The 16,524-nt window shown below is 47.0% G+C and overlaps 1 protein-coding gene across 3 annotated transcripts; it reads left to right on the top strand.

The window, feature by feature from the left end:
• The first annotated feature begins 11,203 nt into the window (after positions 1 to 11,203).
• Positions 11,204 to 16,126, top strand: MON1B (MON1 vesicular trafficking associated B). 3 transcript variants are annotated; one of them, XM_020976524.2, is made up of 6 exons: positions 11,204 to 11,518; positions 11,703 to 11,914; positions 12,129 to 12,455; positions 13,206 to 14,013; positions 14,145 to 14,292; positions 15,268 to 16,126. In XM_020976524.2, the coding sequence occupies exons 2-6, from the start codon at positions 11,713 to 11,715 to the stop codon at positions 15,466 to 15,468; spliced, it is 1,686 nt and encodes a 561-aa protein (XP_020832183.1). In that variant the 5' UTR covers positions 11,204 to 11,518; positions 11,703 to 11,712; the 3' UTR covers positions 15,469 to 16,126. The 3 variants fall into 3 exon arrangements, with proteins under 3 accessions (XP_020832183.1, XP_020832180.1, XP_020832182.1); XM_020976521.2 differs by lacking the exon at positions 11,204 to 11,518 and having other exon boundaries at positions 11,550 to 11,914; XM_020976523.2 differs by lacking the exon at positions 11,204 to 11,518 and having other exon boundaries at positions 11,551 to 11,914; positions 12,129 to 12,203.
• The last annotated feature ends 398 nt before the right edge of the window (positions 16,127 to 16,524 follow it).

The following is a 16,524-nucleotide window of genomic DNA, read 5'->3' as shown; positions in this document are numbered from 1 at the left end:
CAATTAATCTTAATACCAAACAATGTAATAAATTATGAACATCACATTTCATTTAGCACAGCCTCTGGCTGCCCATACATTACCTTTTGTTCCTGTTCTGGTACACAAAAACTTTACTCTTTTATATAAGGCAGGCAATGGTTAAAGAGTTATTTAGCCTGCCTCCCTTTGATCTGAGCACTCTCCTTTCCTCCTTATCTCTCTCTCTTCCATCCACCTTAGGAAAAGAATATTTTCCAACAACTCTTCAAGAGTTTCCAAACTTTTTTACTTTTAAAACCTCTATTCACACTGTGCAAACAAATTATACCTTCCCTAAGCTTCCTACACATACTCCTCTCTCCTACATGCTTAAACCTTCTTGCCTTCCTTCTACCTAATTATCCCTCTGATGGACTTTGATTCAAGTCCCTTTAAAACTACACATACCTTGTTTCTTTCTAATTCTGACCTGACACTTTGGTAAAAAGCAAATTGAGGAGGATCGTCAATCATATAACCTAAATAATAAAGTGTATATATATATATATATATATATATATATATAATATATATTATTTTTTTTTCCCCCCATTCTCTCCCCCATCCACCTGCTCCCGGGAATGCGGCTGGTATTAGGGAGGGGGGAAGGGGAGAAAGTTACTAGCAGTATTTCGGAATCCAGTTGCAGCCCTTGGCTGCCTGGCAGTAAAGGATCAACAACTCACAGACATTAATCACAGACCATCATTACCACAGACACAAACAAACATAGAACAAAATGACAGGGAGAATCCAAAAGCGAGAAACTTATCAGAAATCCCCTACTAATCATATAAGCTAAATAATACAGTATTATTATTTTTTTTTTGGGGGAAGCTGGAACCTCCGGCCCCTGAGGGGGTATTGCATGGGGGGGTGGAAGAGCCGACAATGGATCCCATCCCTCCTGAGACACTACCTCCCCCTCCTTATTATCCTCTTTCTTAGATTTATTTTCACTCAAAAACATCCTGCTCCCTGGAAGCCATAAACCAGCATATATCACTTCCTCCGGGTCCACAGGATCCTTTTCATTCACAAATAAATTTAATTTCTGGCACACCCAGTCTTCAGCCTAGCCATAATAGGGCCAAATCGTGCCACTCCCAATATCTTTATTACCCCAAACAAAACAACAATATATAATCATTTCTCTTTTATCTTTCCCTTTATCCTATCCGGGGCACCCCTTCCAGAGTTGATAAATGCTTGACTCAAGGGTCCCCTAGGTGCTTTTATCTTTCCCTTTATATTTTGGCAACTCATTCCAATTACTTAATTTATTTCCCAAGGGACTATTTACCGGTATTCTTTTAATTTCAATCTCTGCAGAGAGCAGCTTGGACTGAGCCTGCCCATTTCAATATTGACGAACTCCCCCGGTTCCTACGCCCAATCACAGGGGAGTCTCCTCCACCTCTCAGTCACCCAAGAGCCTTCCTATCTGGGGCACCCCTTCCAGAGTCGGTAAACGCTTGACTCAAGGGTCCCCTAGGTGCTTATCTTGGGCCATGTGCACACAAGTTACCTGACTGCTCTGTCTACACCGATGGTCGGGATTTGCCGCAGAGTCCTCTCTTTTATTTTCACTATACACCTAGTCTCTCCGCTTCGGGTCACCTCACCTGGTGGAAGGGGAAGAAATCCCAAGCTGCATGGGCTGCCTAAAATAGAGGCAGGGTGCGCCGCCCCAAGAGGCCCAGGACTCTGTCCTTCCACCTGGTCACGTTTTCCCGGTCAATGCACCAAATACTGTGTGCTACAGTTACCCAAAAATAACACTCGGAGATTTTCTAGGTATAAAGTGAAAGATTTATTATGTTCTTGGAGAAGCGGGAGCCTGCTTCGTCCCGCAGACCGAGCGAAGCAAGGTCAGAACAAAGGTTATATAGTCCTAACACAAAGACACCCACCCACCACTGGCTGTAAATTCCCATTGGACAGGAATTTCACCCTTACAATCTAAAATGCGAAAATCTACCCCAGAAACAAGGAATCTCATTATAATACTAGCAATCCTAGCTATTTTATCCTTATTTAGCATTAGCCATTACCTAACACTAATGTAACAGTACAGATCATGTGTTTTTCTAGGAACTTGAAACTTGGGCCTATTCAGGCTAGTGTAACCAACCTTGAGTTTGTAACAGTCTACAAAACTGATACACTCAGTCCATCTGAGAGATCTCACATTGTCTCACTCACTATGAAAAAAAATTTAAATTAAGAAGTGAGTAATGTTTAAATATGTTTAACATGATTGCACACGTAGATGACCTATGTCAGATTGCTTGCCATCTGGGGGAGGGAGAGAGAAAATTTGGGACTCAGATTCTTATAAAAAATGAATGCTGAAAATGATCTTTACATGGAATTGGAAAATATAAAATACTACTAAAAATTTAAAAAAATCAAAAAATTAAGGAGGGAGAAATAGGGATGCACTGGGGAAAAGGGGAAGTGAGAAACAGAATCTCACATAAAAGAGGCACAAAAGAGCTTTTACAGTGAAGGGGAAGATAGGGGCATGGTGGGAAATGCTTGAATCTTACTCTCATCAGAATTGGCTCAAAGAGGGAATAACATATACACTCAGTTGGGTATAGAAATCGATCTTACTCTACCAGGAAGTAGCAGGGGAGGAGAATATGAGAAGGGAGGATGAAAGAAAAAAGGGTGGGTTAGGGGAGGCTGTGGTGAGAAGCAAGACTTTTGAGGAGGGGCAAGGTGAAAGGAGAGAGAGGGGGAGAGAGAGACAGGGAGGGAGAGAGAGAAGGATAAACAGGGAGAAAAGTAGGATAGAGAGAAATACACAGTTAATAATCACAGATGTGAATATGAATGGGATGAACTCACCCGTAAAACAGAAGTAGATAGCAGAATGGATTACATGATTTAACATAGGGGGTGATACCATAAGCAAATTTAGGAAAGCACTGTCAGACCTTTGGAGAAGGGAAGAATCTATGACCAAACAAGATAGACAACATTACGGGATAGAAAATGGATAATTTAGATTATATTAAATTAAAAAGGTTTTACACAAACAAAAGCAAAGATTAGATGCCAAAGCCAAGATTAGAAGAAAAGAAGAAAACTGAGAAAAAACTTTTACAGCCAGTGTCTCTGATAAAGGCCTCGTTTCTTTCTTTTTTTTTTTAATTTTTTTATTAATTTATTTTGATTTATCAACAATCACTTCCATATTCTTTTGAATTGAAAATTTTTCTCCCCCTTTCTCCCCACCACCCTCCCCAAGATGGTACACAATCTGATACAGGCTTTACATTTACATTCCTATTAAACATATTTTCACATTAGTGAAGTTGTAAGTAAAAATTAAAACCAATAGGAGGAACCATCAGAAAGATGACACAAAACTCAACAGAAGGTAAAAATAAGTGATAGCGATTCAACTTCCATAATTCTTTCTTTGGATGGGGACAGCATTTTCCATCCCAAGGCCTCTGGAGATGTCTTGGATCCTCGTAATGCTGAGAAGGGTTCAGTTAAACAATCTTAGTCATTGGATAACGTGGCTGTTATTGTGTACAAAGTCCTCTTGGTTCTGCTCACTTCACTCAGCATCAGACCATACAAGTCTTTCCAGGTTTTTCTGAAGTCAGCCTGTTCATCATTTCTTACAGCACAATAGTATTCCATTACATTCATATACCACAACTTGCTCAGCCATTCCCCAATTGATGGGCAATAAAGGCCTTATTTGTAAAATATGTGGAGAACTGAGTCAAATTTATAAGAATACAAGTCACTCTGCAATTGATAAATGGTCAAAAGATATGAACAGGCAGTTTTCAGATGAAGAAATTAAAGCTATCTCTAGTCATATGAAAAAATGCTCTAAATCACTATTGATTAGAAAAATGCAAGTTAAAACAACTCTGAGGTACCACCTCACACCTATCAGATTGGCCAACATGACAAAAAAGGAAAATGATAAATGTTGGAGAGGATGTGGAAAAATTGGGACACAAATGCATTGTTGGTGGAATTGTGAACTGATGCAACCATTCTGGAGAGCAATTTGGAACTATGACCAAAGGGTTATAAAACTGTGCATCCCCGTTGACCCAGCAATAGCACTGCTAGGGCTGTATCCCTCCCAAAAAAGGAAAATAATCTATGTGTATAAAAATATTTATAGCAACTCTTTTTGTGGTGGCCAAGAATTGGAAATTGAGGGAATGCCCATCAGTTGGGGGAATGGCTGAACAATTTGTGGTATATGATTGTGATGAAATATTACTGTGCTATAAGAAATGATGAGCAGGCAGATTTCAGAAAAACCTGGAAAGACTTGCATGCATGAAGTGATGCAGAGTGAAGTGAGCAGAACTAGGAGAACATTGTACAGAGTAAACAGCAATATTGTATGATGATCAGCTGTGAATGACTTAGCTATTCTCAGCAATACAATGATCCAAGACAATTCTGAAGGACTTATGATGAAAAATGCTATCCATCCTCTTCAAGAAAAAACAAATTGATAGAGTCAACGCCAATCAAAGCATACTTTTTAAAAAACTTTCTTTATTTTGCTTAGGTTTCATTATTTTTTTGGTCTGTGTTTTATAACTTGACTAAAATAAAAATACGTCTTGCATACCTACACGTATATAACCTAAATCAAATCACTTGCTCTTTCAGTGGGGGGGGGGGTAGGGAAGGGAGCAAAGGAGTAAATTTGTTTGTTTTTTTCTTGTTTCTTTCTTAGTTTTTGGTGAGGTAATTAGGGTTAAGTGACTTGCCCAGAGTCACACTGCTAGTGAGTGTTACGTTTCTGAAGTGGGATTTGAACTCAGGTCCTCCTGACTCCAGTGGCAGTGCTCTACCCACTGCACCAAAGACAGATTACTAAAGTTTAAAATAAAAAAACCAATCAACTAATAAATAAAACTAGGAGCTAGTTTTATGAGGAGAAAACAGTAAATAAACCATTGGTTAATTTGATTTTAAAAAAACAAATTACTAGTATTAAAAATGAAAAGGGTAAATGCACCACCAATGAAAATGAAATTAGAGCAATTATTAAGAGTTATTTTGAAAAAAAAAGTTATTTTGCCCAATTATATAACCAGTAAAACTGACAATCTAAGTTAAATGGATGAATATTTACAAAGATATAAGTTGCCCAGATTAATAGAAGAGGAAGTAGAATGCTTAAATAACCCTATCTTAGAAAAAGAAATTGAACAAGCCATCAGTGAGCTCCCTAACACAAAATCCCAAGGACCAGATGGATTTACAAGTGAATTCTAACTAATTGTGAAAGAACAATTAATTCTAATACTATATAAATTATTTGAAAAAATAGGTAAAGAAAAAGTCCTACCAAATTCCTTTTATGACACAAATATGATTTTGATACCAAAACAAGGGAGAGTAAAAACAGAGAAAGAAAACTATAGACCAATTTCTATAATGAATGTCAATGCAAAATTTTTAAATGAAATACTAGCAAGGAGATTACAGCAACATATCACAAAGACCATATCCTATGACCAGGTGGGATTTATGCCAGGAATGCAGGCCTGAGTCAATATTAGGAAAACTATCAGCATAATTGACTACATCAATAACAAAACCAACAGAAATCACATGACCATCTATGGAGATAGATGCAGAAAAAGTCTTTGACAAAATATAACACCCATTCCTAGTAAAAACAGTAGAAAAAATTTTAAAACAAAACAAAGAGTACCAATGATCTCACAGGCAATGTCCTGACTCATGCACGAATTGGACTGAAGTGAGGTCCAGCTTCATAAAGTCAGCAATGAACCTCACTCTCTCTTCTCCAGTCGTCAAAGTCCCACAGCAGGCCAAAAGTCAGGTGATGGCCCAAGATGCAGGGGATGACCTTGGCAGCTTCTACGTGTGCCCAAGCTCTAAGCTCTCCACAGCGCCTGCTCCTGCCATCTTCATCCGAACAAACCGTTCTCACCTGTTCATTTTTCACATGTTTGGGGTAGACATTCCCCTCATTCACCAAGAGGTTTGAGGACTGTTTGTTACCCTCAACCTGGCTAACCTGTTTGCTGAGATGGCTTACTGGGGGTGTGGCCACTGCACGCTCCAGCTTCTTGGAGCCAGAGGTGAGAGATGGATGGCAAGTGGACACCAAAGGTGGATGAGCAGCCCTCCCACCAGAGGGGTGAGTCCTTCTGAACGCCCCATATGCTCTCATTCCAGAGATATTGGGAAGGAAGAGTCAATTGACTGGATATGAGAGGTGGTGGCAAGCCAGAGTGAGGAGTTGAAGACAATTCCCAGGTTGAGAGCCTCAGTGACTGAGAGGATAGTGGTACCCCCCCCACAGTAATAGGGAAGTTAGGAAGAGGGCAGAGGTTGAGGGGAAAGATGAGTTCAATTTTGGACATGCTGAGTTTAAGATGTCCATGGACAACCTAGTTTGAAATAACCAATGTAAGTCGTAGCGGCAAGACTGCAGGGTAGGACTGGATGAACAGCTGAAACTTGTCTGCATAAAGCTGATAACAGAAACCATGGGAGTGGATGAGATCACCAAGCAGAACAGTATAGAGGGAGAAAAAGGTCACCCATACATGTGGATGACCTGAAGGAAGATCGATCCAATCTAGGAGAGTGATGAGCAGTCAGACAGATGGGAGGAGAACCAGGAGGGAGTAGTGTCACAAAAGCCCAGTGAGGAGAGAGAATCCAGGAGGAGAAGAGGGTGATCCACAATGTCAAATGCTGCTGAGAGAGCAAGAAAAGTCAGGATTTTAAAAAGGCCGTTAGATTTCACAATTAAGAGATCACTGATAACTTCAGTGCAATGGTCAGCTCTGAAGTCATATTTAAAAAGGTTAAGAAGAGTGAGAAAAGAAACAACACAAATTGCATGTGGCCTTCTCAAAAAGTTTAGCCACCAAATGAAGAGATATGAGAAACACCTAATGGGGACAGGTAGATCTATATGGAGTATGGGGGGTTGGGGGGGTTTGGGAGAGGGGGTTGATGTGGGAGAGAAAATAATGCTTTTTAATGGAAAACTTTTTTTTTTGAAAGAAATAAGTCTGCCAAGGTTGGTGAGAACTCGATTGTGAAAGGCCTCTAGTTTCAGGTTGAGTGGGCATCCTGGCAAGAAGAAGGTGTTTGGAGCATAAGAGCAGTTTGTTTTTATTTTTTATTTTTCTTTTTTGATGAGGCAACAGGGTTAAGTGACTTGCCCAGGGTCACACAGCTAGTGAGCATTTTGTGTCTGAGGCTGGATTTGAACTTGGGTACTCCTAGCTGCCCTCCATAAGAGTAGTTTGATGAGACCTATGGCTTTGGGAAAATGTTTTGGCATCAATGTAGAAAATGGATCAGCTGCTGAGACTGAATAACGTGGCTAGTAAGGGTGACAAATAATGAGGCTCTGAGCTAGGATGGCGGTAAGCAGGGGACAGATCTTAGAGATGACATGCTAAGTCAGATTCGGTGTGAGAGAGGGAAACACTGGGGAGCAATTCTGAAGCTTGCAATCTGAGAGACTGAAATCAGGGCTGCAGCAGTTTCCAGAAATGTGGTCTTGTAGTCACTTGACCTTGCTTCCTCCGTTTCCTTATCTGATGAGCTGGAGAAGGAAATGGCAACCCACTTGAGGATCTTTGCCAAGAAAACCCCAAATGAGGCGAGCGCGACTGAAAAACTGGACCACAACAAAAATAAGCATTTTGGTTTCTTTTTTTTTTGGGGGGGGAGAATAGGCTATGTTCTATTTTAGACATATTGAATTGTAGATGGCATTGAAAGTGGATTTGGGGAAGAACATAATTTACTCCATTCTGTCTTCTCTTTGCCATTTTATTAGGTGATGCCTCAGCACATATTTCAGGGACAGGTAAAGGAGGATGCTAGGTGGTGCCTTTGTTAGAGCCTAGGGCCTGGAGTACTGAGTACCTAATCTGACATCAGATACTTACTAGCAGTGTGGCCCTAGACAACTCACTTAATTTCTATTTACCCATTTCATTGACTGTAAAATAGAGACAATAATTGCCCTTACCTTGTGGGCTTGTTGTGACTCTCAGATGAGATGATATTTGCAAAGATGATCTCATTTGATATTATTTGACTTATAAATATGTCGTCATCTTTGAAACTGTGAGAACCTACTGGGGATGTGCGGCCCACTCTGAATTTCCTTGTCTGTCTGTATCCTGTGCTGGCTTATTTGGGACCCAGAAAATTCTCCCACCACCAAGGAGAATGGAAAGTCTTGGAGTAGGGATCATTTCCGTTTTGGCTTCTGGAATGGCAGCAGCCAGCAATTCGCCTCTCTGCTCCCACCTCCCGCCCCCCCAAGTCTTGTTGTTTCTGAAAGACTTCCTGGGGGCTGGAGCCCCCCACTTCGGGCTCTTGCCTTCAGGCAGCCTGGCCTTTGCCTTTCCTAGGATCCTGGATGGAAAAGCCCAGGTGTCCTGCAACAGGCTTGAGGAGAATTAGAGCTCTGGGTACATTCAGAGAGAGGAGGAACAGGAAAATGAGGTAGGACAGCAGTGATGGAGAAAGAGCCAAATTCAGGTCGACATCAAAGGACTGTGGGAGGCATTCAGCGCCCACTATGCACCAGCTTGCTTGCAGCTGTTTGTCCTTTGTTGTCTCGAAGAGGACCATGACATCGGGGAGGCGATTCCGTGACATGCCAGTAAGGGAGGGCTGTGCAAAGTCACCAGCCTCACTTCCTCCTTCACAGCCATCTGAGTCCAGTGGCCAGATACGGATCAGAACAACAGGAGACAGCCTAGGATGCTGTGGGAGACCTTGGCTCTTTTAAGCGAAGGTCTTTCACAGGTCTCAGTTTGACTGAGGCAGCAGCCCAGGATTAAGACTTAATAAGAAATGAGGCAGAGAATGGCCTCTTAAAGAAAAAAAAAAATGATAGATCTGGGAGGGGAAGGCCCTCAGGGTTTCTGGCCAAAACAAAAACAATTGCTATTTACATTCGTTCTGAGCCAATCAGGGCCCAAAGAGTGAGCAAGCAGGGCTTGGCCTGGGACCTATTGTTGGCCAGTCAATGGGTTAAGGCTGGTCTCTAAGAGAAAAAAGAAAGTTTCAGAGATTAAAATTTACATTCCCTTTAGGCAGTGCACCTGCAGGTAAGGGTGATACCCTATGTAGACAGAGGTCCCTATGTGCCAGCAGTCCCTTTGTTAAAGAGAAGGGTTACAAAGAAAGGTCAAAGGTTCAGGGAGATGGAGCAGGGTAGATCGGCCATTTGTGGTCCACAGATGGAGAGCCGTGAAGAGAATCAGGGAGACAGGGCCAGAGACAACACATTCCAAGAAGGCACTGGTGGGACTGACTCGCAGGGAAATTGATGAGGTAGAAAAGAGTGCTTGATTCCCTCTTACATACCTTCACACCTCTGATGTCAAAGGTCAGGAGCAAAGCTAAGCAAATACCTGCATGGTGACCTCATCCATCACCTTGTCTCACTTGGAAAAGATTTTCAGTTTATTTGCTATGCAATAGACATTCATCCCTTTACATTCAGCTAATTTTTGTTTAATGCGCCACTGCTTTGTCTTCCTGTTACATATGCAGTATTTTGATTTCCTTACAATATATGCTGTGCCATTTTGATTTTTATTTTGGTTGAATAAACTCAAGACACTGAAAGCATTTGAGGAGAGACTTGCTAAGATGATACCAGTGTTTGTTCCAGTTTCATCTCAACTATGATAAACTTGGACATTTTAGATGTTTATCAAAGGTCTTTTACTGGGCAGAAAGTAAGTGTATGAAATACATGTGTGACATTTATGAGTAATGTTTGCTCTAAACAAACTCTTGAAAACTTAAGTTGACAAAATTCTGGATCAACTTAAAAAATGCATGTCTTTTGAAATCTCTGAATGCCTTGGTTCTCAGTATTATCATTCTTTATTGAATTTATTTCTTATTACAATACGTAGTTTTAAAACTTTTTTTCTGAGCAAAAAAAAAAAAAGTGCTTGAGGCCGACGGAGCTAGCAGGACCCGAGACAGGAGATAAGATGCAGGCTGTGACCAGCCAGAGAAGTGATCACGGAAGACTAGGCACTGCGGACTTCTCTGTGTGCTTTCACAAAGCACCCTCAATTCCACAAGAACTCTTCCCCATGTCTTTCTTGTTCTCTTTGCTCATCACCTCCGGCCTCCCCGACATTCCAGCCTGCTCCTCCCGTTCTCTCGTCCCCTTCCCCTATTCCATAAAATTGCATTTGAACCATACCTTTGACCTGGCTAGCCGCCTTTACCTCCCTACAGAAAGCAGGGGCCGATCAGCCCCCTTGGGGGGCAGGGCCTGCGACCTATGCTCTGCTTCCCACGTGGAGGAGAGCCTACTGGGGCTCTACCTCACGGGGAGCGGGCCCGCTGGAGTGCAGCACCCCAATAAATGCCGTTCTTTAACTTGGAGACTGTCCGAGTGAATTCTTTCAGGACCCTAGGACCCGCATGTCTAGTCTTCATCATTTCAGGTGGCACCCCAACATTCTTGGGGTCCACCCTGAACTCATCACCAATGGCTACAGAGAAAGTCTAAGTGAATACTTTCACACCTGAACCAACTCTCCCAACTCTAACCGCAACAAAGTTAAGGTGGTCGGGGAGAGGGGCGGGATGGCCACGCACGCACGTCCGCGGGTCTCACCTGGTGACTACCGAGCTCGTTTCCCGCGCCCAGCTCTGTTCCCGCTCGGAAGCCCAACTTGACTAAGTCGCGCATGCGCGCGTAACCACCCAGCGGAACCTCCTGGGTCGGACAGCCCGGAGAACGTCCTCAGGTCTGTGGCCAATGGTAGCCCGCGACTCCAAGCCAGGCGGGGAGGACCCGCCCCCCGCGTCTCCAGTTCCTAGGAGCGGGAGAGGGAGGAGCTGACGGACGCTCTACTGACGCTCGGAGCTCTCTCATTGGCCCGCGAGAGGTTTCTGGAAGGAAGACCTTAGGGTGGGCAGGATTTGGCCCAGGCGGGCCCCGGCAAAAGAAGACGGAACGGGCGTCCCCAGGCTGTCCATTGGCCCACGGTACTACGCTCCAGAGAGAGTGCCAGGCTAGCGAAATAGGCCCAGGCAGCCCTGAGGGGGAGGGAGGTGGCGGGCTGCGGAACCTAGGCAAGCTCTTTTTGTACCCAGCAGGTTCTTTGGCCTACAGGAGGCGTCTGTGAGATCCCGGGGCGGGACGGACGGCAGTCCAGGCGTCGTATTGGCCTAGAGGACGTCTGGGGCGCGTAATCCCGCCCCTGGAGCGCCAGGATAGGAGATCTCGGAGCTTCACCCCGGGGCTGGAGGAGGGAGGGGCAGGGGGGTGGGGGCGGGGCTCGGAGCCTACGAACTCAGGCCCCGGCCCCGCCCTCGGCCTCGGCCCCGGCCCCGCCCTCGGCCTCGGCCTCGGCCCCGGCCCCGCCCTCGGCCCCGGCCCCGGCCAGGCCCTGGCGAGCCGGACCTGCCCTCTTCCCCCGGGCTGCGGCCTTGAGGCCCCAGGGTGAGTTCTGCGCGTCGGGGCCGGGGCGGGGCGGGGAGGCGGTGATGACGGCGCCCTGGCCGGCCCGGTCTGGGACTGGCCTTTCTTGGCCTCATTTGCTTCCTTTGCATCAGGGGCACAGTGGAAGGCAGGCAGGCTGGAGGAAGCTCCAAGCGCTTAAGCTTTGTCTTCTGCCCAAACCCAGGGCTGCAGAGATGGAGGCCAGAGGAGGCGCTTGCGGCGGCTCCGCTCCGGCCCCGGAAGCCCCCAGTGACTCAGCGAGGCCTTTCGGGGTTGCCAGTGATGAGGAGCCTTCGGGGGGCCCTGGCAGCCAGGAGTCTTGTGGACCCCCCAGGGCTGATGAAGAGGTTCAGGGGGCCCTGCCTGGGCCCGAGGAAGGTGCCCCCACCCACCTAGGTGAGCCTGGCCACCTACCCCAGCCGAAGCTACAAGCCCCACGAAGGGGCCATTAGGTTTTGTTGGAGAGGGCTGGGTGCCACCCCCAAACCTATGGGGGACTAGAGCAAACCCAGAAAGGCTTCTTGGAGGAGGGGGGCTTAACCGATGATATCTTCCTGGAAAATGGACTAGGACAGTCAACAGGAGACTCACAGAAGGCCTTTTATTTCAGGTGTACATGAGCTTTCAGGCCAGACTTCCTTGGACAAAAAATATAACAGAGGAACCAAGGACTCAGGAAAGCCAGGTAAAATGTCTGGCACTGGTGACACCAGTCAAAGAGGGGACTTGCCGACTCCTGGACCTCGAGATGATGAGGATGTGACAGCCGAGGGCTGGCGCAGCAGGCGAAAGCATGTGTTCGTGCTGAGTGAGGCTGGAAAGCCGATCTATTCCCGATATGGCAATGAGGAGGCCCTGTCTGCCACCATGGGTGTGATGATGGCTCTAGTGTCATTCATTCAAAGTGGGGACAATGCCATCCGTTCTATCTACTCAGGTAGGGACCATCTTATCCTGTTTCCCCAAACACAGTCTCGCGCGCGCGCGCGCGTACACACACACACACACACACACATCCCTGTTGCCTCACTCAAGCTCCACCCCTCTTTCTTCCTAGCAAAGCCCAGAGAGGTCCAAGGTGGTCTCATACAGGGTTGTAGAATCATAGCTGGAAGGGATTTGTCAAAAGTCTTTTGCTCCCACCCTTTCCTTCTGAAGCATACATTTCAAGCTGGAAAGACATTGTGGACCATCTGGGCCAACCCCTTCATTTGACCGATGAAAAAGGCCCCAAGAAGTATGAATGATGTCCCCAGAGTCACACAAATAGTAAGCAGCTGAATTGGGAACAGATTTGAACCCAAGTACACTGACCTCCCGTCCAGGGCTTTTTCTATCACACTAGGCTGTCTCCTAAAGCTACTCTGAATTCCATTTCCATAAGATTCATCTTAGAGCGGGATCTAAGCTCGTTAGTAGGGACTTCCAACTCAGAAAACCATATATCAGACCTGGAAGGAGGTGGAAAGATCATCCCCACATTTTTCCCAACAAGGCAGCAGGCCCAGCAAAAAGAAAGAACTTGCCCATGGTCATGCAGTGAGTCACTGACAGAGGCAGAGGTTTGAAGGTCAGGAGCTGGCACAGGCTTAACTAGCTGGGGAGAGAATGAAGAAACTTCTGTGTTTGTCCTGGTGAGGGCCCATCCCCTCATCTTCTTCATTTCCTTCTCCTTCCTCCATGACAGATGATCGAACATTGGTCTTCTTGCAGCAGGGCCCACTAGTGCTGGTTGCGGTGTCCAGGACCCCACAGTCAGCAGCGCAGCTTCGGTGCGAGCTCCTAGGAGTGCATGCCCAGATTGTGAGTGTGCTAACTCGGGCTGGTGTGGCCCGAGTGTTTGAGCGCCAGAGGAGCTATGACTTGCGAAGGCTACTGGCTGGCTCTGAGCGAATCCTTGACAGCCTGCTGGATGGAGCCGAGCGAGAGCCAGGGTTCCTGCTGGGTGCTGTGCGTTGCCTGCCCCTGCCTGCCCCATTCCGGGATAGCCTAGGTGCCCTCCTGCAGCGGGCCACGGCACCCAGCCTGGCCTTCTCCATCTTGGCTGCTGGCCGCCACTTGGTCACAGCGGCACAAGAGAGGGCTGTCCTGGAAGACTGCCGCCTTGACCCAGCTGATCTCCACCTGCTCTTGAACTTGGTGGGAGCCTCTTCTGCCTTCCGGGCTGGGGAGGTCTGGGCTCCAGTCTGCCTGCCCCGATTCAACCCCGACGGCTTTTTTTATGCTTATGTAAGCTACCTGGGTGACAACACTGACTATGCTATCTGCCTTGTGCTTCTCTCAACTGACCGTGAGGCCTTCCATGCCCTGGCTGGCTGTAAGCGGATAGTTGAAGAGGGCCTGCAGGCCCTGGGGGCCTCTCGGGTTCTGGCTGGTGGTGGAGTAGGGTTACCCTCCTATGGGGTCAGTGCAGTTGGTGCCCCCGACCTGCGGCACTTCCTCTACAAGCCTTTTGACGTCCCTGACAACTATCGACAGCTACCACAGTTTACCAGGTGAATGTTGGGTCATCAGTTCTGAGAGGGCTTCCTGGAGGGAGGTGGAGGAGGGAGGTGGAGGAGGAAAGAGGACAGAGGGGAAAAGGATCCTTTTTGACTGTCCCCTCTACCCCTCTGTCCCCCACCAGCCCAGAGATGGAGGGCCCATATGCCAGTGAGTGTGAACGACAGAGGCTCTTCGACCTATACTATCACTTGCATGGGCGACTACATTCCCCATCCAGACCCCTTCGGCTCATTTACCATGTGGCTGAGAAAGAGACCCTGCTTGCTTGGGTGAGCTGGAATCATCAAGTGGCTTTAGCTGACGAATTTGAGAGCAAGTTTGAACGAACCAGAAACCCCGAAAAAGGATAAGGTTTCACTGCTCTCTGGCTTTCTGGGGTTCACAGCATTCAAATTACACAAACACCAAGCTTTGATGGTACCCAGAGCCCTTTGCACAGACTCGAGGACTGCTCCCGGGGAGGGAGGGAGATAGAGTCTGGAGGTTCTGGAAAGCACCACACTGGTGCAGGCCTATTGCTCAGGGAACTGGAGAGGGTTAGTTAGCCAATGGTCTAGTAGAGGATTCAGAGCTGGAAGGGTATTTAGTAATAAAAATACCATCCCTTTACTTTCTAATATGAGTCATATTTTAAAGTAAAATTGAAAGGCCTCAAACTTCATGTCCAAAGGAAATGCTCTGTTCACTGCCCAGGGAAAGCTCTGACACTCAGAATAGCTGGTGTTATAGATGGGCAGGGCCTTAGCCAAGTCATTTGCCCAAGACTTACTAGATAGAGTTAGTGAGAATAGCTGCTCAGAAAATGGGAGCTGATGATGCCCAGTGATCTGACCAAGAGCTTCATCAAAGTGTAGGATGAGCTCTTTGGGAAGTCAAAGAGTGAGATGGGGGGAGGGGGTGGCAGGTGGCTGGAGATAACACAGAGTCCAGCTTCTTGGCAGCAAGGGAGCTCAGAGGTGACAAAGGAGCTGAAAGGGACCTTAGAGGTCACTGAATCTGACCCCATTTCATGGAGGAGGAAACTGAGGGCCAGGGTGAAGGGTTACCCAGCTCCAAAGTATCTGGAGCTGGGATAGGAACTTGGGTCTTCCTGGCTCCATACTGCAGTCATTCACTGTCAATGGGTCTTTTCTCTCCAAGAAGGCTGGGACTGGATAATGGAGTTTTTACCACCAGCCCAGGAAGGACATCTGGGCCCATCACCATTGGCGGGTGCCCTTCTGATTCTTGACCTCTCCTCTCAGGTGACACCCAAATTTGAGCTTTATGCCTGCTTTAACCCACTGGTGACAAAGTCAGGTGCCATCCATGCTGTGACTAAGCTCCTTCGTTGGGTGAAGAGAGAGGAAGATCGCCTCTTCATCCGTTACCCTCCAAAGTACTCAACTGCCCCTGTCCGCCATGGGCCCAACAGGACCGACTCTGCCCTGGAGAATGGCCTTTGAGACTCTGCTAAAAGTCCATGTCCCTATGTGCACCTTAGTCTGCTGGCCTGGGGAATGAGAAGTTGGTAGCTTTATTGATTCCTTCCTTAGTTTGTCTTGGGGAGAGTGGGGTGACTACCAGGCCCATGAGAAGGGCCCCATTCCCTGCCCAGGGTTTGAAGGAGGGAGGCTTCTCCCTTACTGTTGCTACCTGAAGACCAAGCAGCCTCCCAGGTGTCCTCAGGGAGCTGTAAGGGCTTGTCTCTGTTTCTGTCCAGAAGAGGCAGTTGGGGGTATGTTTTTTTCCATGTGTCAGTGACTTTGAGTGTGTGTTGGGGAGGTGGGGGGGCAGGCCTGTCTGGGAGGATCAAGCTTTTCATGGGTTGCTATGAGGCTGTGGCCTTTTGGGTGGCTATACCAGGCTGTCTCTGGGTGGGCTCATCTCTCAGCATGCTGTTCTATTTGACTGGTTGTCTTCAGTCTGTGTGTGTGAGTCCCTGAGAGGCATCATCTGCCTCTTTCCCCTTGGGCTCGGCCAGGAACGGCTTTCCATGTTCTGAACAGTTCCTCTTGGCCTCAGGGTCCACCATTGGGCCCTCCCCACCCTCAGCCCCCCTCTGCCTAGCCTTTTGGCACTGACTTTAACATATACAGAAATAATAAAATGTTTTAAAAAGAAGACTGGCCTCTTCCTTGACTCTGCCCCACCCTCCTTCCTGCTGCTCACACTGGACTTAGGAGTTAGAGAATTGTCGCCCACTGGGAGGGGTGAGGGCAGCCCTGGCCTCCAGCTATGCCCAGGCATCCCCCATTTTAGCAGGGAAGCATTGACAGTAGCCATGGCACTTTGATGGACCTGGAGGATGCCAGCCTTGGAAGGACTTGGGACCGGCAATCCAGCAAATGAGATGCAACATACACATAGGAAAGAGAGGAAAGGCAAAGCAGCTGGATTAGGTGCAGCTACCCTGCACCCAACTGACTGGCTCCTCCCTGGAGAGTCTTGGGACCACGGCTCTCTCCTGGTTCACCTCTGACCAGGTGGACTCCTCAGTCTCTTAGGTTGCTTCTTCATCC

The sequence above is a fragment of the Phascolarctos cinereus genome, unplaced genomic scaffold (assembly GCF_003287225.1).
Source record: "Phascolarctos cinereus isolate Bilbo 61053 unplaced genomic scaffold, phaCin_HiC Scaffold_8;HRSCAF=390, whole genome shotgun sequence".
Classification (NCBI taxonomy): Eukaryota; Metazoa; Chordata; class Mammalia; order Diprotodontia; family Phascolarctidae; genus Phascolarctos; species Phascolarctos cinereus.
This window is presented reverse-complemented; position numbering and strand designations above follow the sequence as displayed.